General features: G+C 49.4%; 1 protein-coding gene across 1 annotated transcript in view; it reads right to left on the bottom strand.

The window, feature by feature from the left end:
* Actn2 (actinin alpha 2) overlaps positions 1-26,875 on the bottom strand; it is a 52,849-nt gene that overhangs the window by 19,702 nt on the left and 6,272 nt on the right. Inside the window, exons 2-7 of the mRNA XM_069990609.1 lie at positions 11,396-11,510; positions 10,460-10,579; positions 9,894-9,980; positions 7,800-7,887; positions 7,069-7,147; positions 3,767-3,848 (exon numbers count right to left, since the gene is read on the bottom strand). Coding sequence (XP_069846710.1) covers positions 3,767-3,848; positions 7,069-7,147; positions 7,800-7,887; positions 9,894-9,980; positions 10,460-10,579; positions 11,396-11,510 — 571 coding nt within the window. The remainder of the gene's footprint in view (positions 1-3,766; positions 3,849-7,068; positions 7,148-7,799; positions 7,888-9,893; positions 9,981-10,459; positions 10,580-11,395; positions 11,511-26,875) is intronic.

Genomic DNA, 26,875 nt, shown 5'->3' on the forward strand with positions numbered 1-26,875 from the left:
ACACACACACACACACACACACACACACACACACACACACACACACACACACACACACACACAGAGGAGAAACCAAGGTGAAGGAAGGAAAGACAAGTCGTTCACACCGACCACATCCCGTGGCTCACAGGCCGGTGACTGTGACCCTCGGGAAGGCTGGACAGCACTAAGATGATTTGGGAGCAGGATTTCTAGAGGTGCCCACCGAGGCTGGGCCCTTCTCCGCTGTGGGGCTGATGAGAGCGCCTGGCTGTGGCCGCCATGCGGGTTCCTCACGCCCCTCTCTTCCTCTTCTTCTCACAGGGCTGCTGGGGCCCTGCCTGGCTGCCTCTGTGCATGATTTACCTACCGTGCCACCTATGGAAAGCACCAAGGGTCACAAAGCACCAGGGGGAGGGGACTACACTACTGTGACCTGTCACCATGGACATAGGCTGCTGATGAAACCAGTTGGAAGAGAGAAAGGGAAGCACGTGAGCACACAGCCTTGCTCCTCTATCCGGGCAATGCCCGCATTCACCACTCGAGCCATAACCTGCCATTCATCCCCTGCAGCGAGACCTCATCATGGAGTCTGTGGGGGCCATCCACAGAAAGAACCTTCTAGAAGACAAACACAAATGGAATGCCAATGCCTGACAGAACATCTCAAAGAAAAGTAGACTTAAAAGAAAAATAAAAGACACAGGGCTGCCTGCTCAGACCCGCATGACGCCCTCCTCGGAGGAGAGACGGGGGAAAGAAAGGAACGACAGAAAAATCATGGAAGACAGAAGGCGAGGCTGAGTGGGGAGCAGTGGCTTCTGTCCTCACCTTCTGGGCACCCGCAAAAGCATGATAGTAACAGGACACATAGGTCATGAGGGCTCGTTCATCGGGTCTGGCAGTGTACACTAAATCTGTGTGGAGAAAAGAAGGTTAACTACTGGATGCTCAAACACTGCACACTCTGGGGAGAAAGCTCCCTGAAGTCAGGGCCGGCACCCCCCAAACACACACACACACACACACACACACACACACACACACACACACACACACACACACACACACACACACACACACACACACACACACACACACACAGCTGACTGCTTAAACCTCAGCTCAGGTCCAAGTCATTACTTCCAAGTACTTCTGCAGACTACCCCGGGTTGGGGGGGGGCACGATAGGAAGGAATTATCCAAGGTAAAGGCATAGATGGTCCAGAAGAGACCAGACTCTAAGAACGTACGTGCATGGCCAGAATGAGGCTTCCAGGATTCTAGTACATTCCCCCTATGGTCTTTCTATCACGAGGTACCAGAAATCTCTATGCAAGTCTACCCACAGAGCTAGCCCCCAGGCCAGCCCCCACAGCTGCGCACACAGCTGGAGGTGTTGAACAGCAGCAGCTGCACGGCCCTCCACAAGGCTGGTGGCCAGCGAGGTTGAAAAGCAGGCCACCAGCTTCCTTCAGCACAGCCCGCCACGGGGACAGGGCTGATCAGAAGCTTGCAAATGCCCACCTGGGGCCAGAGGCCAACACAAAGCACAAGGGGCGAGGTCAGCGGCAGCAGGGGAGAGGCCAGGCTTCGCTGGGAGCACAGCTGGACAGACAGCATGGTGAAAGAACCCAGACAGAAGGTGGGCTCCCGGAACAGGGTAGAAGTGCAGGGTGCCGAGGGGACCGAGCACAGCATGGCCATCCCGGGAGGCCACGTGCATGGCTGTCTGCCAGCTGTCTACCAGAGATGACTCCACAGAGTAATAACCCATCTGCATACAGGCATCTGAACCACTAGAGAGGGAAGACGCAGAGGGGGAATGGAGGACAAGGGGGAGAAAAAGACAATGGTACCGATGCCCTGTCAGCTACCAAGGACAAGTGGATGGACGCCCATCCGACCCAGGATTCAGAAAGGCAGGAAAGTGGGAATGGCTGAGATGTGAGTCTTGATGCTACTGATAATCAGGGGGATGAGGGATTGTTCAGAAATGAAACTCACGCGCCATGCGGGAGATGAGAGAGGCATCAATGAGCTGAAAGATGAATTCACAAATTCATCCTGGATACTCATTCAAGAACGCTGTGTCACCAAGGGTCAAATGAAAAGGACGGTGACAAATACCAACTCAGCTGGGAGAGACCCGATGGGGAAGATTTTCTACACTTTTACTTCATTACTAGAGATCTGGAAAAGCTGTACATAAAATTCTGATAGTATGTTCAAGGGTTAGCGCACCAACAGGTGTTTGGGGGGCGGGGGAGATAATAGGTGTGTCCATCAAGGATCGCTATTAGGGGTTGAATGGTGGTGCCTATCCCAAGATGAGCTGAAATCTTAGCCTCCAGGTGTCCATCAGGAGAGTGAAGATGCCCAAAGACAGACCAGAGAAGTATTGGTGAAGATAAAGCCATGGATGGGGGATGCTGCCCCAAGCCAAGGAGTGCTGGGAATCCTGGAGGCAGGCAGGGTCTCCCCCAGAGCGCTCAGCCCATGCTGGCACTTGGAGTTCAGATGCAAGAGACCCCTTCAGAGCCATGTGGGAAAGCAATCTCTGTCTTATTCAAGTCTCCTATTTGCCCTCTCAGAACCATGGAAATGAGGAGAAATGGAGGATCCGTGATTACTATTAACTGTCACCGAGTTCTTTCCCCAGTGATGCAACTACTGAAAGCAACAGATCACTAGTGAGTGAATAACAACAAAGTAAAAACAAACAAACAAACAAACAAAGGTAGAAGAAGTAATACTTTCATTATTTCCTATAGAACCCAGCAAAGCAGCTTGCTCAGAGCAAGTGTTCAATGTCCATTAGCATATAAATGGATCCGAGATATGAAGTCAATGGTTTCCCTGCACCTGTGTGTTAAATGGTCCACCATAGGTACAACTCACATGAACTTGCCATATAAAAAGCTTGGTGCCATATAAAAACTGGTGGCTCACGCCTATAATCCTAGCTAATAAGGAGGCTGAGATCTGAGGATGAAGGTTTGAAGCCAGCCTGGACAGGAAAGTCCATAAGGCTCTTATTTCTAGTCACCAAAAAGCTAATGACAGAGGTATGGCTCAAATGGTAGAGGTATCAGCCTTGAGTGAGAAAAAGCAGAGAGACAGTGCCCAGGCCCTGAGTCAAGCCCAATAATGGCACAGAGAGAGACAGAGACAGAGAGAGAGAGAGAGAGAAAGGGAGAGAGATCCTCAAAATGACTACTGCCAGAGCATAGGAGAGGCCTTCAGATCTATCTCAATTCAATTCAATTGAGACTAATTAAAAATACAAATGTGTAGATGGTATACTGTTGGCTCCATATTTTAAATTTAATTTGATAACTTCTAAGGGATTTTTTTCCCTTTAAGTATGTCCTTTAAGGATGTTTATGTACTAAACTTGTCTCTGTGTAGTGAAGAAAAATGCAGTATGTTGCTGAGTAAAAGAAACACATAATTTTAAAATTATAAACCAAAGTATCCTGCTTCTTAGCTGAAGCTGAGCTTTTCACAATATAGCTTTGCTGTGTTGTTTGAGTAAAAATTGAAATATGTATATATATATATATATATATATATATATATATATATATATATATATGTGTGTGTGTAATGTGTGAATAAGCTACACCTAAAACTCTAGTACTTGTGTGCCAGGGGACAGAATCTGTTCGGAAGCATAAATCCTTCTGCCGTAGCTCAGCTACAGAGGGTCCTGGAGTCCCCAGAGAGCTGGCCGTCCCAAGCACTGCTGTGACTAATGCAGGGACAGCAGTGACAGTCTCACCTTCAGCATCCAGCATTTTGGGAATGTCCAAGTGCTTCTCTGCGATCTCCATGGCCAGGTTGATGTTTCCTATGGGGTCATCCTGAATGGAGAACAACACAACCCAGCTTTTAGGAGGCTCAGACAAGACTCGTGACTGGTGCTCTCACGCAGACAGCACCCTCCCACCCCCAGGCGCCGCAATCCCCCAATTCCTCATCTTATCATCGTCCATCACTCCCAACATTCTGAATACCAGAAACCACACAGCCATGCAGCCCCGCTGCACACATGTGAGCACACACTATTTTGTGGAGGGACAAGGGTCATCGGCATCTTCCTCCCAGATGTGGAAGGTAGAGGGGAAGGGAAGGTTTACTCCACTCGTGTGTTTTAAGCAGGTGAAAGTTTATGGGATGGAGCCATGAAGGGAAGGGGAAGTAGGTGCAGTTCACTGAAGATACCCCAAGGGGGCGACAAAAAGCAAAACTGTGAGGTTAAAGGCTAGGAAAGAGTGTGGGAACCTTCACGTTTGAAGTGACGTGTTTCTGAGGACTCGTTTATTTTCCTCTATAAAAGCGGTTGCACGTATATATAACCAATTTAGATCATAAAATTAACCAGAATTGGATAGAACTGAAATACTGTTATAACTGAAATGGATGAGGCTAAGAACAAAAACTCAAACTGACAAGAGACATTGATCCAGGAGCAGCTTTCATCAATTTTATGGGCAAAGTCATCTGAAGAGTTTAGAACCTAGGATGCTGTGCCATGCCTCGTCACTTAACACAGTCGGAGGTGCAAAGCCACAATGGCTTCCTCCAGAGAAACCAAAGACGTCTCCCCCATGTCCCGTGAAGAGCCCAATACTGCTTCCTGGCCTCTCAGACCACGCCTCCAGCCTGGTTTCATCATTTGCCATTGCAATAAAGATTCATAGGGAAAATGTGCGATGTCCACATGGTGTGTGTGCATGCGTGTGCACACCTGTGTGTGTGCACACCATTATTGGGCTTGAACTCAGGACAAGCACACTCTCCCTTAGCTTTTTGCTCAAGGATGTGCTCTAGCACTTGAGCCACCACCTCACTTCCAGTTTTTGGTGGTTAATTGGAGTTATGAGTCTCACAGACTTTCCAGCTTTGGCTGGGTTCAAATCTCGATGCTCAGAGCTCAGCCTCCTGAGTAGCCAGGATGGCCAGCATGAGCCATATGTTTAACGTATTTCAAGATGACTGCAGGGTAAGAAAACACATGCACTGAGGCCCTGGCAAAACTGCTTTCTATGACAGGGCGTCGTCTTCACCTCTGAGTGTGAGTTAATTTTACCTGTCCTCAAGATCAATGAAGACAAGCGGGGTGGTGGTGAAGGTGGGCAAGGGAACCAAAAAGCTGGGGGCAGCCAAAACACGCCCCTTGACTGCCCACACCGCACGGGTGAGGACACCATGCAGCAGGCTCGGCCCCCATGCCCCAACCCGACATACATGTGCTCTCCTCAAGTGTGACACACACATGCAATATCCAGTGGAGCACACCAGCACCCAGCTGTGGGGGTCCCAGGGGAGACAGGCCAGGCTCTCACCCCAAATCCTCTGCAGCACACAGCACCCACTCAAAGGGCTCTGGTTTCTTTCTGCATCCCTACCCATACTTTAAAACTTCTTGTAAAGAATGAATTGAAAGCTGAGCACCAATGGCTCACGCCTGTCATCCTAGCTACTCAGGAGGCTGAGATCTGAGGATTGCGGTTGAAAGCCAGCCCAAGCAGGAAAGTCTGTGAGACTCTTATCTCTAGTAAACCACTCAGAAAACTGGAAGTGGCACTGTGGCTCAAGTGGTAGAGTGCTTGTCTTGATCTGAAGAGCTGAGGGACAGCACCCAGGCCAGAATTCAAGCCCCACGACTGACAAAGAAAGAAAGAAAGAAAGAAAGAAAGAAAGAAAGAAAGAAAGAAAGAAAGAAAGAAAGAAAGAAAGAAAGAAAGAAAGAAAGGAAGGAAGGAAGGAAGGAAGGAAGGAAGGAAGGAAGGAAGGAAGGAAGGAAGGAAGGAAAGAGAGAAAGAGAGAAAGAGAGAGAGAAAAAGAGAGAAAGAAACAGAAAAAGAGAGAAAAAGAGAGAAAGAGAGGAAGAGAGAAAAAGAGAGGAAGAGAGAAAAAGGAAGGAAGGAAGGAAGAAAAAAATTTTTTTTTGGGTCCAGTCGTGGGGCCTGAACTCTGGGCCTGGGCACTGTCCCTCAGCTCTTCAGCTCAAGGCTAGCGCTCTACCACTTGAGCCACAGCACCACTTCCGGCTTTTTTCTTTTTGCTTATGTGGTGCTGAGGAATCGAACACAGGGCCTCATGCATGCAAGGCAAGCGCTCTACCACTGAGCCACATTCCCAGCCCAGGAAGAAAATTCTTGTAAATAATAAATTGAAATATTAATTTCAAGACTCAGGTATGGTAACTTTTAGAATTAAAGGGAAAACTCAACCTTTCAAAGTTCAATTTTCTGAAGAAAAAAAAAAGACCAAAACAAAAAGTTGTAAAACTTCTAAGGTGACACTAATTCGTGTCAATACTGAAAGTGTTAAGACAGACCGCTATGGGAGAGACAAATAGTCAATTCCTCTTTGGGGGTCTTTTGTTTTTGTTTTTGAACTCAGGGCCTGGGTACTGTCCCTGAACCTTTTCTACTCAAGGATAACATTCAACTATTTGGACCACAGCTCCACTTCTGGCCTTTTTTGGAGCTAAGAGTTTCATGGACTTTCTGGCCCAGGCTGGCTTCAAGCTTTGACCCTCAGATCTCAGCCTCCTGAGTAGCTAGAATCAAGGTAATTAAATTTGAGTACTAAATTCTCAATAGAGTTTGGAAATAAATCCTCTAGAAAGTGAAAGAGAAAACTGAAAGGCCTAGAGTATTTGTCAGTACTGCCTGGGGCTTGAACTCAGGACCTTGAATTTGCTCTGCCACTGGAGCCATGACCCCAGGCTTGGAGTATTTATGCATCTACCCACTGGAAGACAGAGGCTGTACTGCTGATAGTAACACTCCAGGAGTATAAAGTATTGTAGGTAAATATATAAAGCCTTCCTCAGAGGTAAAGCCAAATCATAAAGGAGCAGGACAGGATTTGGTGTCTCCCTTCCCCGCCACCCACCCTGGGCCACGGGTCAGTGCCTCCCTGATGCTACCCATCCTCATCCTGGGCAGGCTAGTTTCCCCAAGGCCCCTCAGCCAGGCCCAGGGGCGTGGGTAGTACAGATGTGCTCACTCCCGGTGGCATGCTGAGCACAAGATGGGGGACACATGCAGAGGCCCCACGTGCAGTGACCTTGTTGAGCTTGGAGTAGTCGATGAGGTCCGGCCGGTGTCTGTGGATTAGGGCGCAGAGACCCAGGCCGTCCTTCCAGCTTCACAAACGAGGAGCAGAGGCCCGCGGTTAATGGGGAGAACCCAGTAGTGGGTGGCCGCTGGAGCACCCCACTTCTCACTGGCACCCACTGCAAATCCCCACTCCCTGCTCTTCCCAGGCAGGATGGGTTTGGAGGTCCCCTCCCCGCCCCCTGGGGGTGTGGACACCATCGTGAATGGGCTGTGACACAATGCTGTGTTCTGGGGCGGAAGGGGACCCTTCTGGAACACGGAAAACTGGCCCCCATCTGGGGCAGCAGGAGGAGAGCATGGAGGGGCTGCGGGCCAGTCAGGGGGCGCTGCCACTGCCCCCCAGCCCAATCAGCTCCGGGGCTGGGCCTGGCTCTGGCTCACCAGGCCCAGCTCAGGGCATCTGTGAAGGCAGAGGCTCCTCCCAGCCTTGTCCTCCCTCCCTCCCTCCATCCACAGAAAACAGCCTGCGTGGCAAACACTCCTGGGCTGCACTCCAGCCAGGCGGGGGTTCCTCTACCTGTCCCTGTTGCCTTCCAGTGGGATCTCCCTACTTCTCAGGACTCAAGAGAGGCCCAGCCAGTGTGTGTACGGGGGGGGGGGGGGATATCTGTGGAGCTGGGGAGAGGAATCTCACACATGTGGGCAGGGCACCCCCTCTGCCCCGGGCCCGGTGCTTGCCTGGTGTGGAAGTTCTGGATGTTCACGTTTCTGTAAGGGGCAGTCTTCCGCTGACACCACAGCAGCAGCCCTTCTTTGGCAGATGTCTCTGCAGGACAGACAAGAAAAGTGTCCAGGAGGGAATTCTGACCTCCTAGCTTACTTGATTCCCATTTGCTTTCAAAGCACACCTCCCAGCACCCCAGCACCCTCTCCACAAGCACCGAGAGCCAGGACTCTGATCCCACGGACTTCTTTGGGGCTTGCATTTAGGGTTTTCAGGCTCGTGCTGGGCTGTCTGGCTGACAGCTGATGCTCTAACATCTGAGCCACACCTCCACTTCCAGCTTTTTGCTGGTTATATGAAGGTAAGTCTCTCCGATTTGTATGCTCAGGCTGGCTTTGGACCTCAATTCTCAGACCTCAGCCACCTGAGTAGCAAGGACTATAGTGAGGACTATATACCAGTGTCTGGCTTCCAGAGACAAACACCTGGTATCGCTTACGGAATTTCAAAAGGATAGTGTAAAAGCAGCCGCAGGTTACACATTAAAAAACAAAAACTGAAGCCAGATTTTAGGGTGAGTAGTAACTTTGTATCTTTTTTTATTTATATTTATTTTTTGTCTGAACTCTGGGCACTGTCCCTCAGCTCTTTAGCTCTAGCACTCTACCACCTGAGCCATAGCACCACTTCCAGCTATTTTTTTCTGCTTATGTGGTGCTGAGGAATTGAACCCAGGGCCTTATACATGCAAGGCAAGCACTCTACCACTGAGCCACCTTCCCAGCCCTGTATCTTTAAAGTGAAAATAATAGAGCCTGGCGCTGGTAGCCTGCACCTGTAATCCTAGCAACTCAGGAGGCTGAGAAGTGAGGATTGTGGTTTGAAGCCAGCCAGGGCAGGAAAGTCTGTGAGACTCTGATCTCCAAGAAACTACCAAAAAAAGCCAGAAGTGGAACTGTGGCTCAAGTGGTAGAGCACTAGCCTTGAGCAAACAAAGCTCAAGGACAGTACCCAGGCCCCAAGTTCAAGCCCCACAACTGGTCCCAAAAAACCCAAAATCCCAAATTTATACAAAAAATTTTAATTCAGACTATTAATTCAAGCTGGCTGTCATTCCTGAGCCTCAATTAATGTTTTAATCTCACTATGTCGTGGTTGGATTTTTAGCTGACATAAATGGGTCTCTGGTGCTAAAATTGGAATTTTGTATGTGAATTCGAATTCCCCCTGAGGGCAAGAAGATGTCAGGCTTCCTGTCACCCAGCAAAACAATAGGCAAAGTGCTGGTTATTCCTGTTTGCTGATTGGTGAATAACTTAAAATCACCCCAAACGGGCTTGGCAGGCACCCCGCCTTTCACACTCAGGTGATATGGTAGGTTAAAAAGGGAAGGGCCTTGTGCCCTTGCTTGGTCCTTCACTCAAGGCTGGTGCTCTATCACTTGAACCACACCCCTACCTCTGGCTTTTTGCCGGTTAATTCGAGGTAAGAGTCTCACAGACTTTCCTGCCTAGGTTGGCTTTGAACCTTAATCCTCAGATCTATCTTCTGAGGAGGGGGAGGAAAACTTAGAAGAGCTCTGTCAGTAGTTGTGAACTTACTCATATAATGGGTAAAGGAGCTCCATAAATGTTTGTGGGGGAGGGGGGTGCGTGCCAGTCCTGGGAATGATCTTAGGGCCTAGACACTGTCCCTGAGCTTTTTTGCTCAATGCTAACACTCTACCACTTGAGTCATAGCTCCACTTTTGGCCCCTTTTTTTTGGGGGGGGGAGTGAAGGGTTAATAGGAGTTAAGAGTCTCACAGAGTTTCCTGCCCAGGCTGGCTTCAAACTGCGATCCTCAGATTGCAGCCTCCTGAGTAGCTAGGATGACAGGCGTGAACTGCGGGGCCCAGCTAAATGCTCATGGCTAAAAGCAACTGCTGCTCTGCACATGCACTCCTCTTCCAAAAGGACCCCATAGCCGTGAACAAAAATGGCGCCCCAGTCTTCCCCAACCACACATCAAACCTTCCACGACTCATCTTCCATGCCCGACATTCTCGGAGGCCCCCCCCCGACTGCCATACCCACACAACACCACAAGACCCTCAGCAGTGCCCTTCACCTTCCACGGAGATGTCCTGGATGGCGAAGCGGAGGATGATGGTCCAGATCATGCCGAGAGTCATCTTCACATTGCCGTCCACGATTTCTGCAGGGGAGAGACAGATGGCCCTGTGAGCCCAGCCTTCCCCAGCAGGCTCTGCCTTCCGCTACCGCCCAGCTGACAGAATTCTGGGTTCATCAGGACCACAGATCTGCACGCGCCTTAAGACTGAAAGCCATCTGACTTGTGGCCTTATGACAACAGGAGCCCAGGTCTTAAGTGATCAAATAGAAAATGGTCTCATGGTTTCCCTGATCCTTCCTAACACCCTTCTCATGGGAGAAGAGTCCCAGCGCCTGGGGATCCCCAGGTTCTCAACACCACCCCCATGTCAAGAACAAGGCCGCTTCCTTTCTAGAAATCACTTCTGCTGAAGAGCCTCTTGCTCCTGTGGGTCTGACTCCATCCAAATACCCCGTGCCTTCGCACCGGCGTGTATGCTCTGCGTCCAGCAGGGGGCAATGTGGGAAGCACGGGAGAGGGCAGAGGAAGAGCGCAGGGCAGCCCCACCTGGGACCCCTCACCTTCCGCCCCGATGGACACCAGCTTCACCCCCTTGCTGGCTATGTAGTCCAGGGCTTTGTTGACGTTGGCGATCTTGTGGAAGCGCATTTTGCCCCGGTCAGGTTTGGGCAGCCTCTCACCTGCAGGACAAGAAAACCAACATGCTAAAACTTGGGGAGAGAGGGCTGCTCCCTAACATGGCTCCAGTTTCTAGGACTCACAGGGGAATGGACATGTACTCGAGACCCATCTGAGCCGGTGCAGCTGCCAGGGCCACTGAAGACACTTGGCTAGGAAGATACAGGTCAGGACAAACTTCCCCCACCCACCCCACAGCCCCATCAGCCAACTGAACCCCAACTCAACCAACATGCCGAGTCGTGTCTGTACCTACACTGACCTTCGGCTACTTGCAGACTAGGCATGGGCTGGAGTGAGTGGATAGGACAGTGGGATGGGTAGGCACAGACTTGGTATTTTTTTTCTCTCTTCTTTTGTTTTCAGGGGTGGAGGGGGGATAGAAATATTATTTTAGCTGAGCACCAGTGGTCACACCTGTCATCCTAGCTACTCAGGGGGCTGAGATCTGAGATTCACAGTTCAAAGCCAGCCCAGGCTGTGACACTCTTATCGCTAATAAACTTCCAGAAAACCGGAAGTGGTGCTATGGCTCCAGTGGTAGAGCACTAGCTTTGCTCTTTAGAGCTGAGGGACAGCGCCCAGGCCCAGAGTTCAAGGCCCATGACCAAAAAAATATATTATTTTAATAAGTCCATTTTTAACAGAATCTGTCCCTTTGTTTAGAACTGAAAAGGACCTGCAGGCAGGTTCCAGCGACCCGTGTTCTCGGCTGGCCTGGTTCAGAGGGGACTCCGTGCCACCACCTTTAGGCTGTGGCCCCTCCCTCCTCCCTCCTCGTGCGTGTGGGGGGGGAGGGGGTGGATGGGCACACCCACCTGAGATGACCTCCAGCAGCAGCATGAGCTTCAGGCCATTCCGGAAGTCCTCCTCGATGTTCTCAATCTGGGTGCCGGCTTTGCGCAGGTGGGAGTTGCACCAGGCGGTGAAGGTCTGCAGGGAGAAGCAGGCACTGCTGAGCAGCCATGGCCGCCTGGCCCCATCCCCCAGGACAACAGGCCACGGGGTCACAGGTCGCAGGGTCACAGGTCGCAGGGTCACAGGTCGAGGGGGCGCAGGCCACACTGCCTGTGCATTTCCACCCACAGGAGGCGGAAGAGCACGGCAATAAAACTTGGAGACCCAGAGCCAAGAGCTTGGCCTAGAGCTGGGCACTAGTGGCTCACGTCTGTCATCCTAGCTACTCAGGAGGCTGAGATCTGAGGCAGCCTGGGCAGGAAAGTCCATGAGACTCTCATGTCCCTTTAACTAGCAAAATGCCCAAAATGGAAGTGTGGGCTCAGGGGACAGAGTATCAGCCTTGGGGGGGGGGCGCGGGGGGAAGCCAATGGAGAGCCCTGAGTTCAAGCCCCACCAATGGCACCAAAAAACCCAAAAGTACTCCTCTTTTGAGACAAAGTCATTTGTTTGCCTTACAACTTGAAGACACGCTGTCTTTTCAAGGGTGGCTGCGTTATAGCACTACGTCCACCTTCTAAAGAGCCTCTTTTTTTTTGGGGGGGGGGGTCCGGTCGTGGGGCCTGAACTCTGGGCCTGGGTGTTGTCCCTCAGCTCTTCAGCTCAAGGATAGCACTCTACCACTTGAGCCACAGCGCCACTTCCGGCTTTTTTCTTTTTGCTTATGTGGTGCTAAGGAATCGAACCCTGGGCCTCATGCATGCAAGGCAAGCGCTCTACCACTGAGCCACCTTCCCAGCCCTAAAGAGCCTCTTGAAGCAGAGAGACGACGTGAAGACAGGCTTTACTTCCTGCTCAACAAAAATGAACTTGCCTGCAGAACAATGCATAAGTAATGTCTTTCTTTAGAAGAGAGGGTGGGCGATGCTCCCGTAGCAGAAAGGCAGAGGGAGTCCGGGGAAGGACTCATAGCTACTAATTACCAACAAGAAGTTTACTTCCCATGAGCAACAGTTTTCAACTCTTAACTAAATTAATTAATCACTTAAAAACAACAATAATCGTAGCCTCTTACTAGCTTATTCCAGGTACCTAGCTAGATCCTGGATTCTAAAGAGGACCAGAGACAGCCCAGCTCCTGACAGCACAAGCACACTATGTTAGTGGCACCCAAAGCCCTTCTGTGTGTTTCTCAAGCTCACTTTAAACAGCGTCCACTGCTGTACTATTTCCTGCCAAACCCAGATTGGAGATGCTTCTGGCAGCTGCTAGCTAAGACTGGAAACTGTTTCCTTGTCTCCCAACAGCTGCGGGGCCCAGGAACAAAGTGACTGGCACGTTAAACTGGGGTCAGGAACAGGCAAGGGACACACAAACAGGGTTTGAGTTCAAATTGACAGAGCCAGCCTCTCAAAATGTGTGTGGCTTCCAACTAAGACAAGAAAAGGACCACGTGACCAAGTACGGCAGCACATACCTATATTCTCAGCACTCAGGCATTCAGGAGGTAGGAAGAGCTCCATCTGAGTCTAAACTGGGCTACGTAGAAAGTTCAAAGCTGGCTTTAGCTATACCACGAGACACTGTCTCAAAAATGAACAATTTAAAAAAGACCAAATAAGCCGGGCGCCGGTGGCTCACGCCTGTAATCCTAGCTACTCAGGAGGCTGAGATCTGAGGATCGCGGTTCAAAGCCAGCCCGGGCAGGAGAGACTGTGAGACTCCTATCTCCAATAAACCACCAGAAAACCGGAAGTGGCGCTGTAGCTCAAGTGGTAGAGCGCTCGCCTTGAGCTGAAGAGCTGAGGGACAGCGTCTAGGCCCAGAGTTCAAGCCCCACGACCGACAAAAAAAAAAAAAAAAAAAAAAAAGACCAAATATCCACCAAAATGATTTTCCTGGTGTAATAAAAAAGATTCTCAAACCAGTCCCTCATTACAAGAAATATCTGACAGCAAATCAGTTCCATGGCAGAAAGAAAATGTAGGTATTTTCTGGGATTTAAGTAACTTTTTCCTGACAGCGAGTACAGTAATTATTCCTAAAACACATGTGAACTTTCATTAGGCTCAAAGCAGGGAATACTAGACCCATAACAATCAATGTGGCAGCCCCTAGCTGTAAGACACTGTTTAAGCTTAAGTTAAAGTGAAACTACATTAAAAAGAGCCCCTGAGTTCCACAGGCCCCTTTCCAATGCTCAGGGACTCTACGTGAGCCTGTGTAGCTACAGAAAAGTCCTTGTGACCAAAAATGTAATAGGACATCAGTGCTCTGAAAACAGATGGCTGTTCGGGGAAGGCAAGGTTACTGTAAGACTATAGCTTCATGCCGGGCACCATGACTCACACCTATAATCGTAGCTACTCAGGAGGTTGAGATCTGAGGATCAAAGCCAGCCTGAGAAAGAAACTCCGTGAGACTCTCATCTCCAATAAACCACCAGAAAACCAGAATTGGTGCTGTGGCTCAAGTGGTAGAGCTTTCGCCTTGAGCTGAATAGCTCAGTGACAGCGCCCAAGCCCAAAGTTCAAGCCCCATGACTGACAAAAAAAAAAAAAATATATATATATATATATATATATATATATATATATGGCTTCATGTTAGTCTATATTCTATAGTTACCTTTGGACTGCTGATATATCTACTTGCTTCAAAATTCAAGAGGGCATAAAGTATAAGTGGGTCCATCTCCCCCCTGTTCTCAGCCACCTAGTGCTCTGCCCAGAGAGATCAAAGCTACTGGACTCCCATGTAACCTCCGTGATCTATGCACGTGGGCACTTACAAACACACACAGCCTTTGATACGAATCACAGTAAACGCATGGTTTTGCATCTTGCTTTTTTTTAACTGACTTAAAAAAATGTGACTTGAGGATCATTCCACATCAATACAGAGGATTCCTTTACTATAGCAGCATAGTATTCCACTGTGCAGCTTATACCACACTTTCTGTAACAGGTTCTATGGATGGACACTTAAGCTATTTCCAAATAATTAAGTTCTATCTCTGTGTGTCTGTGTTTGTGTTACTCATGCACACATGCACATAGTCCTGGGGCATGAATTCAGGACCTACGTGCAGTCCCTGAGCTATTTTTGCTCAAGGCTAGCACTCTAGCACTAGAGCCACAGCGCCACTTCTGGTGTAGTTTTTGTTTGTTTGTTTGAGGTTTGGGGTTTTTTTGGTAGTTAAATGGAAATAAGCATCTCATGCACTTTCCTGCCAGGACTGACTTTAAGCCACGATCCTCGGATCTCAGCATCCTGAGTAGCTAGGATGACAGGTGTGAGCCACTGATGCCTGGCTCATTATAATTATGGTTTTAATTACCACGGCCATGGCCTTTGTTCTTACATGTTTTGTATCTCCAGCATTTCTGAGAAAAGCCTTTGGATCCCAGAGGAAATAGGAAACTGCACACGTCCCTGCACCTAAAGGCGGGAGGAGGCGGGCGGGAAATGCACGAATCCTAAACCAGGGATGTCTGTCAGGGTGAAGCGCCCGCGTTCGGTCACTCTGCGGCTGTGTATCATTTCTTTTCCTCGAGGTGGGAAGAAGCCCAGGTTGTGGGTTCTAAGCCTGCCCTGCACTCAGCCTGGCCTGCAGCCCGCAGTGGGGTAACTGTGTCCCCAAAAGGAAAGAGGAAGGGCAGACCTGTCCGGCCCGGTCATGGCTCCCAACACAGAGTCTATTTCTGACTGTGACAGCGACAATTATTTGTCCTTCGTGTCCTGATGCCGTGGAGGCTGTGGCTGCGGTGGCCAGCACTGAGGAGCGGTCAGTGAGGAGGAGGCCAGTAGCACCGTCCGACAGGCCGGATCTGCACCCTTCGCACAGGAACCCGATTCCCACCAAGCCGATTTTCCAAAATCCGCTCCACTTACATCCACCATGTTACTGCTACCTCCTCCTTCACAAGCTCCTGCCTGGTCAAGCCCACATCCTATCGCCCTCCTGGGTCTTTAATGACTGTAACAAAAGTAAGGGATCTCTAGAGAGCTGTACATGTTTCTAGAATCTTCCGTGAAGGTGGAACACAAAGGTCAGAGCTGCTTCTCTAAATCAGATCTTTGTCTAGCTCTGGCTTACAGAGGAGACTTGTTTGTCGGAGGGTCAGGGCCTAGCTGGACAGGGCAAGTACCCTGCCATCCATGCGGCTGCCTTGCTTGCTGGTCTTCCAGCCACCAAAATCCCAGGCACACAAGTTGGCAGCACACGAGTCTCTCACCAAACACCACAGCACTAACCCTCACCCACACTGGAGGCCAACAGTGTGATCTTCAGCTTCAGTATCCAGAAGTTCGGACATATTAGAAACTTCTAGAAGAGTATTTCTGCTGGCCTCCACTCAGCAGCCAGGAAGTCTCTGAACCCAGGAGCCCCATGAGGTGGTAACAAAGCAATCACCACACTGGAGACCGGATAACCAAGTAACTGAGCGAAATCCCAGACCTTTAAGGTAGCCAGGGGCCCAAGCACCTTCCTACAATGCACAGTAAATCTTTTCTATCTTTTTCTTATTGGTTGTGGGACTTGAACTCAGGGCCTGGGTGCTGTCCATGAGCTCTTTTACTCAAGGCTCTACCACTTTTCTTTCTTTCTTTCTTTCTTTTTTTTTTTTTTTTGCCAGTCATGGGGCCTGAACTCTGGGTCTGGGTGCTGTCCCTCAGCTCTTCAGCTCAAGGCTAGCGCTCTACCACTGGAGCCACAGCGCCACTTCCAGCTTTTTCTGTTTATGTGGTGCTGAGGAATCGAACTCAGGGCCTCATGCTTGCAAGACATGCACTCTACCACTGAGCCACCTTCCCAGCCCCAAGGCTCTACCACTTTGAACCACAGCGCCACTTCCAGTTTTCCAGTGGTTCATTAGAGATAAAAGAGTCACAGACTCTCCTGCTTGGGCTGGCTTTGAATCACAATCCTCCAATCTCAGCCTGCTGAGTAGCCACCAGCCCCTGGCTCAAATCTTAAAAAGCTAACCAGACAGTACGTACATGTAGGTAACCCCAAGAAGCCTGCATGAGCTACAGTAAGTTACAAGCATATTTGCAGGTCCATTTGGACTCCTGATGTTCAAATAACTGATACAATCAGGCATGCTATTCTGTGGTGGGCAGCAATACACTGTGCCCCAAATCTCTGCTTTGTCTCCATCCCAGACGCCCACAGCCTGCAGCCGGACCCCAGGACCAGCTTAGACCCTGGTGTGAGTGATCAGCTCGCTTTTCTATGCACGGTCCCTCTCCTAAGGAATTCCTGCATCTACCTCATGAAACCAATCTGCTAGGAGGCATGATAGAGTTACAAGAGATTGGAAATATTTTGTAAACATAAATGTCACCGGTGCTCATGGCCATCCATGAGATTTCAAACCGGAGGGGTTCTGTGCTTTAAACTTAAGACAATGAAATCACTGCAGGCGGGCTCAGGTAAGGCAAGACTGCTCCGGAAAATGGAAGGCAGCCTGTAGTCATGACAGAAGCGTGTTGAGGCTGCCTCCGCTAATGGAGAAACCTGCTGTTGCTCAGCAAAGTTCACAGGATGTTTCTTCAGAGCAAGAGGCAGTGTAAAAAGGTCTGTGATTTTAGAAGTTTCTGTGGCCAGGAGCTGGTGGCTCACACCTGCAATCCAAGCTACTTGGAAGGCTAAGGCCTGAGGATCGAGGCTTGAAGCCAGCCTGGGCTGAAAAGTCATGAGACACCTATGTCCGATGAACCACCAAAAAGCTGAAGTGGGGCTGTGGCTCAAGTGGTAGAGCACTAGCCTTGAGCAAAAAGAAAAAAAACTCAGAGAAAACACCCAGGCCCTGAGTTCAAATCTCAGGACCAATAAACACTCATTCTCCCTCCCTCCCTCCCTCCCTCCCTCCCTCCCTCCCTCCCTCTTTCTCTCTCTGTTAATTGTCTCTCTTTCTAGGTAAGACTATATGGGATAGAGATCAGATTCTATCTGATTAGCTGAAAAAATAAAGAGCAAAACACTAAAAATGTGTATCTGTTCAAGTTCTAGGTTTTAAAGAATTATGATTATCATGTCAAACTTAAGAGCTAAGGGATCCTTCACTGTGAAGAAAGACACTGTACGCTTGCCAAAGAAAGAAAAATACCTTGCAAAAATAACAGGCAACCTCATTGGGGAGGATGTCCAAAAATAGACTCCCGCTCGTGATGGTGCCTGGAACTGGCAGGTTCAAGATGGGTCTCAGCGCTCAAGAAGACAGGCGTCCCCCCTGCCCCCCACCTGGCTCTCATCAGAAAAAGATCTCAGCCACAGATTCAGTCAAGCTTCCAGGCCAGGCTGTGCAGAAGACAGAAAGGAAGGGACTAAACTCCACGGCTACATGGCAAGACCAAAAAAAAAGATTCCCCAGGGTTTTCATGGAAGCCAAATCTAGCCCAAACAAGGCCTGGCCTCTCTGCTATGTGGAATCCTCCCCGCAAAACGTCCAGGAGGACAGAACAAAATCACAGCCATGGAATGAGGAGGTAGAGGCGGCGTGGAACAGGGGAGGCCCTGGGCCCTGATGGGAAGCGGAGCCTTGTCTGCAGCCACCCCTCCATGCCACGCCCCTTCTCCAGCTCTGCAAGTCCAGTCACCTGACACGTCCTCCACAGGGATGCGCTCTGGATGACTGCAAGGTGCCACTAGGTTTCCCACCAGTAAGTTAAATCAGATCTCCAGGGCAGTGAGCTTGGAGAATCGCCTGGAAGGTACTCAGAGCTTAACGCTGCAGGAAGCCTCAGCTGGGCGTTCAGTGCGGTTATACCTGCCTCTCTCACGAACGTGGCTGATTCTTGTGGGGACTGTCCCATTGAGGCTCCCCAGGGGCGGCTCTCTGTACAATCGATCCTGTACCTCCCCAAATCACCTGTTCCCTAGGAGCAGGGGCGACTATGCGCACCCAACTGTTGCTTAGTGTTTGGTGGCGGCGGCAGCGGCAGCAGCACCAGCAACAGTGGATCCTGTGTTTCCCCCATTCCTTTCCCGCGGGTGGGTTTAAGCTTCAATAAAAGCACGCCCATGCTGCGCCCCATCAGCCCATCCGGCAACTGAGGAAGCAGCTTGCACCCCACAGACAGCAAAATAAACATTCTTTAGTTCAAGTTCACCATACTGTTACTATTTTCAGGGACCCAAATAGAGGGTTGTCTCCACAGAGGAGCGCAGACGCGGGCTTGGGAGGACGCACACTCCAGAACACACACATACATACACACACACACACACACACACACACACACACACACACCCTACACATGGAGAGAACACAGGACACACACACACACACACACACACACCCTACACATGGAGAGAATGCAGGAAAGTGGGGTGTGTGGGGCTCCTGATTCCATGCCAGGGCTCCCCACTGAACAGGACCAATGTCCCTGGACCACGAGCTACTCTGTCCCATTAACAGTGATGGCCTACTCTACGAGAATGCAAGCTTCTGGAATGAAGCCTAAAGCAATCTGGTGGGCACCATGATTCTAGTTTCCTCTGGGCTGTGAGTTTAATTTTTTTTCTTATCTGTATATTCAACAAAGAATATGTAATCGATCTTTATATGATCCTTTCTTAAACTATGTTTTTAAGAAGTACTTTGGAGCGGGGAGCACCTGCAATCCGGAGCTTGGGAGGCAAAGGCAAGAGGATTGACAGTTTGAGGACAGTCTGGGCTATACAGCAAGACTCGTTTTTTTTACAAAAAGAAAGAAAAGCAGGGGGCTGGGGATACAGTCCATGCGTGAGGCCCTAGCTTCTGTACCTATGAAAAGCAGCTAGCGTTCCAAGTGCGGAGGGTCACACCTGGAACCCCAGCTACTCGGCACGCTGAGATCTGAGGACTGCGAAGCAAAGGCAACCTGGGCAGGAAAGACTGCAAGACGCTTATCGCCAATTATCCAGCAAAATAAACTGGAAGTGGAAGTGTGGCCCAAGTAGTACAACACCAGCCTTGGGGGGAAAGCCAATGAAGAGAGCGAGGCACCAAGTTCAAGCTCCAGTATCAGCACATGCACGTGCATGTGCACACGCGCGCGCACGATCTGTGGGGGTAAACCATACAGCAAAGTATATAAAAATATAAAATCCGTTAGCCAAGATTCACAACTACTGTTTTAAATGTATTACTGGTAATAATAATCATGTCCTTCCTTGATTATCTACAATTACACCAGCTGGATTTCCTGCATTGGGGAGAGACTATGCAAGCTGCGTAGAGTCTACCGCCCTCAGCTTCTTGGGGTTCATCACTCAATGAGGTGTTACTTCTAAATTTTTTTCAGCTTTCCATGGAAATATCTACTCCAAGATCACACTTCAAACCCCAATGGAGAAGGTGCCACCTGCCTGAGCCCTGGCACCATAGAAAAAAGTCCCTGCAGCCTTCCGGCCTGAGCGCCCAGATAGATGTCAGTTCTAGCCACAGCCACTGCCACACACCAGACACTCTTTTTTTTTTTTTTTTTTGTCAGTCATGGGGCTTGAACTCTGGGCCTGGGCGCTGTCCCTCAGCTCTTCAGCTCAAGGCGAGCGCTCTACCACTTGAGCTACAGCGCCACTTTCGGTTTTCTAGTGGTTTATTAGAGATAGGAGTCTCACAGTCTTTCCTCCTCGGGCTGGCTTTGAACCGCGATTCTCAGATCTCAGCCTCCTGAGTAGCTAGGATTACAGGCGTGAGCCACCAGCGCCCGCCACACCACGCACTCTTGAGAGCTTCTCCTGCTTCTCAACCAAGTGCTTGGAAGACTGAAACAGGGGTAGCCCAGCCTGTCTGCGCAGGGACACAAGCACAGTGCTGGCCAGGCCTGGTCCATCAGACTACAAACACTCTCGCCGGCTCTTCAGATGTCTGAATGGACAAATTCTTACAGGAACACAGAGTGTGTAGCACGTCTATGTCATTCCTGCCACTCTCTAGGTAGGTAGGTAAGAGAACTACAGTTGGAGACTGACTCTAGGCAGAAATACAAGAACCTATTTGAATAATAATTAGAGCCAAAATAGCTTAGGGACTCAAGTGGCCAAGTGCCTACCTAGCAAGCATGAGGTTCTGAGTTCAAATCCTAGTACTGTCAAAGGAAAGAAAAATTACAATTTTGATATGAGACCTAAAATTGTTAGAAGAACAAGTCTAGAGACCTGACTTTGGTAATGAGGTAATAAACACCAAATTACCCCCCCCTCTGGTACAGGGCCTGAACTCAGAACCTCAAGTTTGCTCGCCAAGCACCCTACCACTTGAGCCATGGTTTATAATTCTCCAGTTCAGAAACAGGCCTGTACTTTTAAAAGCACATGATGACCTTGCCGACAAGGCTGCCTGGGAGCCTCCTTGGGACAGGACGGCCACAGTTCATGCTCTGAACTGGTCCACTTCTGACAGGCAAAGGAGGTGCTATTTATAATCCTCTGGGACAAGAGCCACCACGGGGTTGTCCTGAGCAAAGCTGGACGTGAGATCTGGGGACACTGCAGTGAGCACACGCTTCGCTTCCCTTCCTGGGAGCGGGGGTCGGAGCGGGGAGCTGCTCACCATGGTCACGAGGCCACCTTCTCCTCACCCAATCGGCCATCTTTTGGGGAAAGAAGGGCTCTTGGGAGACAAAAGCTGGCCTAGCGAGGCATGCAGCCTGCCATCTCTTTTGTGGGAAAACACAGGTATGGGAGAGGGCAAAGGCCTAATCCATGAGTAAAATGCTCCAAAGCTCAACCCACCCTGAAAATAACCTTTACTGTAGCCTTCCATGTCCACTCCGCTCGGCCCTCTGGCTGCCCTTGGGGGTGGCGGGGGAAACAAAGACACCAAGTATCAAATTCAACGTCCTCAGATGCTGGCCTCATCTGACACCACCTGAGTTCCCCGCTCAAAGTATTCACACCGAAGATGCTAGGAGAGGAGCCCTGTTACAAGAGGAGTTCAAAGCACCAGGGAACTATTCCTTTTCACATCCAACAGAAGTGCCACTTCCTGTGGGTAAGGCTGGCCTTTATCTAGAGGTGTTAAAAGGTCTGGCCTCTGCCCACGTGCTTTTATTTACTGTTTTCAAATCCTTTTGCTCTTGCTTAGGTTTTTGACTCAAGGCTGGCACTCTACCACTTGAGCCACACCTCCACTTGTGGCTTTTTAGTAGTCGATTGGAGATGAGAGTCTTGTGAACTTTTCTGCTTTGGGTGGTTTTGAACCTCAGATCTCAGACTTCGGAGGAGCTGGTTTACAGGTGCCCAGACCCAAATGTGTTCTTACCACAGCTCCATCTTCTGCTCCATAGGAATCTGAAATTATCCAGAATTAGACCCCAGGGCCACTGGTTCAGAAGTGTCACCTTTAGAATGGCCTTCATGGTGAAGGTGTACACACTTGTAACCCGGGTACTTCGGGGCTGGAGGCAGGAAGGCTGAGAATCTGAGGCTGGCCTGGGCAAAATTAGTGAGGCCCTGTCTGTTTCAAAACCAAAAATACAAACAGGGCATGAGGGCTGAGGGAAAGGCTGCAGTGATCCTGAGTGCCTGCCTAGCAATCTCAAGGCCTTGGGTTCAAGTCTCAGTACTACTAAATAAGTAAGTAGAATGACCTTGGCCGTGCCTAAAAGCAAGTCTCAGGAACATTTGCTTTTCCAGGAATGAAAATATAAAACACAAGCCGGGTGCTGGTGGCTCACGCCTGTAATCCTAGCTACTCAGGAGGCTGAGATCTGAGGATCGCGGTTCAAAGCCAACCCGGGCAGGAGAGACCGTGAGACTCCGATCTCCAATAAACCACCAGAAAACCGGAAGTGGCGCGGTAGCTCAAGTGGTAGAGCGCTCGCCTGGAGCTGAAGAGCTGAGGGACAGCGCCCAGGCCCAGAGTTCAAGCCCCACGGCCGACAAAAAAAAAGAAAATATAAAACACAATATAAAATATGAAGGGCAGCCAGGTGTCGGTGGCTCATGCCTGTTAATCCTAGCTACTCAGGAGGCTGAGATCTAAGGATCACAGTTCAAAGCCAGCCCGGGCAGGAAAGTCTGTGAGACTCTTATCTCCAATAAACCACTAGAAAACCAGAAGTGGCAGTGTGGCTCAAGCAGTACAGTACTCATCTTGAGCTGAAGAGCTGAGGGACAGCACCCAGGACCAGAGTTCAAGACCCATGACTGACAAAAAAAAAAAAAAACTATGAAGGGCATGAGGATTGGGGAAATGTAGGGGTGCAGGTGGAAGAGGAAGAAGCCAGCAGGACGTGGGGGGTGTCAGGAAGGAGCCAGGGCCTCTGGACAGGGGATGACAGCTAACCACTTCCTAGTGTCTCCCAAGAAGCACTTGGCACCACAAAGACTACTTTTCCTCTCAGACTCTGACACCCCCAAACCAGGACTGGATTCCTCCTCAGCCAAGGGAAGAATCAGCCAGAGAAGGCTCCAGAAGAATACATTATAGGGGCTGGGAAGGTGGCTCAGTAGTAGAGCGCTTGCCTTGCATGCATGAGGCCCTGGGTTCAATTCCTCAGCACTACATAAGCAGAAAAAGGCGGACGTGGTGCTGTGGCTCAAATGGTAGAGCGCTAGCCTTGAGCTGAAGAGCTGAGGGACAGCACCCAGGCCCAAAGTTCAGGCCCCACAACTGGACCCAGAAAAAAAAATTTTTTTTTTAAAGAATACATTATATTCTCACTGTAGTGCTCCATAATGAGGAGTGTTTTCCCGGCCTGTGCCAGCTTCTCCTTCCACTCCATCCCTGGGGATCTCCATGTCTCCATGCCCAGCCATGACCTCCTGACCTCTGGCCTCTTTCAGATCACGCTGGGCACTTGGAACTTATTTCCGGGCTCCTGGCAGATGTCTTTCCCTAAGGCTCCAAGAGGCTGCGTGGCTTTTCCTGTGCTCCTTTCCTCCCACTCTGTTCTGTTGGACAAAGATCTGGCTGGAGCTGTTCCTCAAGTCAATATGTTCCCTGCTTGAAGATTCAGAGATGTCATTCCTATCAGACACTCCCAGTTTCCCACATCCTTCGGCGCACAGGCCCTGCAGGTGGGGCAGAGGCACTGGAAGTGAAGCAACACGTGGGCCCCCTGAATGCCAGGCTTTGCTCCCATGTGGACCACACGGCTCAGTAGAGCCGTAAAAGCAGCGTGGATTCAGCGGCTAGGAGCAATCAAATCCTTGGTATCTCTAGTCTTCTAGAAAGTTGCAACTGTGAGATGGAATGGTATTTTCACCATTTAGACAAAATCTTGGGAGCATTTGCTAGCTACACCTTCCTAAATGAAGACACCAAAGCTCAGCTTTCTTGACTACTGTAGAGGCCGGATTGCACAGACAGTTTAAATCATGCCAGGCAGCACTCTTACTCAGTAACAGCTGCTCCTCTGCTTTATTCCGTGAAGAGTGTGGAATACCAGGAATGATATGCCAAAATCCCTTCCTACACACACCTTTTTTAAACCCACTGGCAAAAAAAAATTTTTATTCATTAAAATACCACTTCACTGTCTGGTTGGAATTCCTTAACATGTTGCTGCTCAGGGGAAAGAGTCCTCCGTGAAAAAAATCTAACAGAAAAGGACAAAGGGAGGGCTGATACCAGAAACTCATGCCTGTCATCCTAGCTACTCAGGAGGCTGAGATCTTAGGATCATGGTTCAAAGCCAGCCAATGCAGGAAAAGTCTGTGAGACCCTTATCTCCAGTTAACCACCAAAAAAGTCAGAAGCTGTGGCTAAAGTACTAGAACATTAACCTTGAGTGAAGAAAGCTCAGGGACAGTGTCCAGGCCCCAAGTTCAAGCCCCACAACTGACAAGAAGAAGAAAAGGAGGAGGAGGAGGAGGAGGAGGAGGAGGAGGAGGAGGAGGAGGAGGAGGAGGAGGAGGAGGAGGAGGAGGAGGAGGGAAAAATCACAGGTATCTTAACAGCTCAAGTTGTCTATGACACACGTGTTTTCATCAGAAAAGCAAGGAGCCTATATTCCATGGCGGCTACTTCCTCTAGACTCTCTTCTTGGCCCAGCCTTGTCCATCCCTGCAAATCTTCTTCCCGTTTTCCCTCCCTAGGTGTTAACCTCTGCCTGATTGCCTTCCTGTACCTTAGTCTTGGGGTACTTCCATTTGGATTTCAAGCCTTCAACCTAAATCCCACCCTTTTTATCTTCCAAAAAACCCCAACAGTTCCCTTGCTCCCTCCAAGTGGACATCGAAGGCTAGACATGATTAGAACTTAGTTGTATTTCATGGTCTTGTTGGAAGACTTTGAATCCAGCGGACTTCTGAGCCAAATTGGTTTCCTTGGGTTGGAACACAAGAAATTGCCTGCACCCAGTGGCTCACGCCTGTAATGCTAGTTACTCAGGAGACTGAGAGGTGAGGACTGAGGTTCAAAGCCAGTGAGGAAGGAAAGCCTGCCAGATTCTTACCTGTAATTAACGTGTTTGTTTTTTTTAAAGCCAGAGTATGAGCCATGAATGAAAGGCTCAGGGACAGCACCCTGGCTCTGAATTCAAGCTTTAGGACGAGCACCCCCCCCAAAAAAAAAAGTTGGTGTTGTGTTGGTCAAAACAGTCAATGAAGATCATTTCACATGGCTCTGCCTAACTCAAATGAAACATCTCAAAAACCCTGACAAAGAACCACCCATCCACCTAGCTTTAGATAATCATTACGTTCACATCTTGGTTGGCCATCATGATGTAAACTAAAGACTCCTTATAACTCTCAAAGACAGGATTTCTTGATTTGCCTTTGCAATTCCTGTTACAGCCTTTGGTGCAAAACCCAATCATTGTTACACATTGAATATTGTTCCCAATGTCCCAAACAATCTCACATTCACCTCTTTTTCTGTGTAGGTCTCACAAGCACTAAGATTGTGCTAAGGTTTGTGCTAGTGCTGAAAAGGCTTGCTAATCCCAACTGTCATGCCTTCTGAGTCCTTACAGACTCAGTCTTGGCTGGTGGGTCATCTGTGTAGATGAGACGTGAACACATGGACTTCTTGGCAACAGCATAGAGAAAGGACAGATCACAGACACACTAATTCTGAGATAGATGTAGGCTTCGGCACCACCATGGCGTGTGCCTATTCTGCCCCACACCGGCAAACATTCAATACCCTTCCTGGCCTCCACTTTCTATTTTCCAACCCCAGGACTGTAAAGCACCTTCAAGTTGTTCCTGTGTTTTCTACACCAAGCCAAAAATTCAAATGTATGTTTTTTTCTGAATCACAGACTTGGGATTTGCTTCAAATGGGTAGAGGGGGAAGAGGCCATTTCAAATCAAACTGAGGTAACTAGAACTTTCTGACTAAAGATTGCTGAGGGATGATTTTTTTCCGATTCTAAAAGCTGTGAATTCCAAGTTTTGAAAAATATGAGCAGCTTGTCTCTAAAGGCTCAGTTTGAAACAAGAATCCAGGCAGAGTACTCTATTGCCTTTGGAGATTTGAGAAATTTAAAAAATACATTTTTAAAAAGCATTATGCAATAAATATAGTTGGAATGAACACATTTATAGCTCAAGGAGTTTACAGAAACTATAAAAATGTTTTAAATCTTTTCATTAAAAAAACAAATTGCTTTTTTTTTTTTTTTTTAGAAGAAATGATTCATAACTTCACCATCCATCCAACCAACTGTGAGCACGTTCTCTTTGACGGTCAAATGAGGGACAGTGGGATATGGTGTGTGGGGGGGGGCGGTGCTCCTGTGCATAAACTGCTTAGGAATAGGAAAGGAACAGCAGGTCTATGAGGTAGGCCTCACAGGCCTCAGTGAAGGGCTGTGGACAGGTTGGGACCGCAGAACAGCTCCTAGGAGGGGAACTCTGAACCGGCCTCGAGCCTGACCTCACACTGCCTGACCGCACACTCCCATCTCTGAGAGTCTGAACTTCCTCCTGGAGGAAGGAAGAAGGAAATACTTCAACCAAACTTGTGTCTTTTCTAGACCATTCTTGCCAGCATCATAGGAAAAGGCTGGAAGGGCAGGAGAGGGGAGGAAGGAGGATGGCTCCAACCTGACGGGGACAGGGAAGGCAGATGGCATTCGGGAGGAACAGAGAAAGGGGGGCATGGCGGGCCACGATGTGGGAGAAGGGCCTCTCTGAGGACCAATGTGTGCACACTTCCTGACAGGGAACCCTGTGGGAGAGGGACTTGATGACGCCCCTGACCTTTTCCTACCTGAATTGGGGAAGGGGCTCATCTGTATTTCTGGGGGACCGGTCCTGTCTTCTGAAAGAGGCTACAAGCTCCCTAAAAGACAGGGAGCTGGACCTCCCCAGAGTTTAAGGGACCATCACGACAGATTGTCAGATGAATGAAGACATGAACAATCATTCCTTCACAATCATTTATTCAAAAACAGCTTGTGTTCATGAGGTGGCTCCTCAACACTGTAGAGGAGCCTAGAAAACTCTGTGT

This window comes from Dipodomys merriami, unplaced genomic scaffold (genome assembly GCF_024711535.1).
Source record: "Dipodomys merriami isolate MVZ:Mamm:240054 unplaced genomic scaffold, mDipMer1.0.p SCAF_4, whole genome shotgun sequence".
NCBI classification, from domain to species: Eukaryota; Metazoa; Chordata; class Mammalia; order Rodentia; family Heteromyidae; genus Dipodomys; species Dipodomys merriami.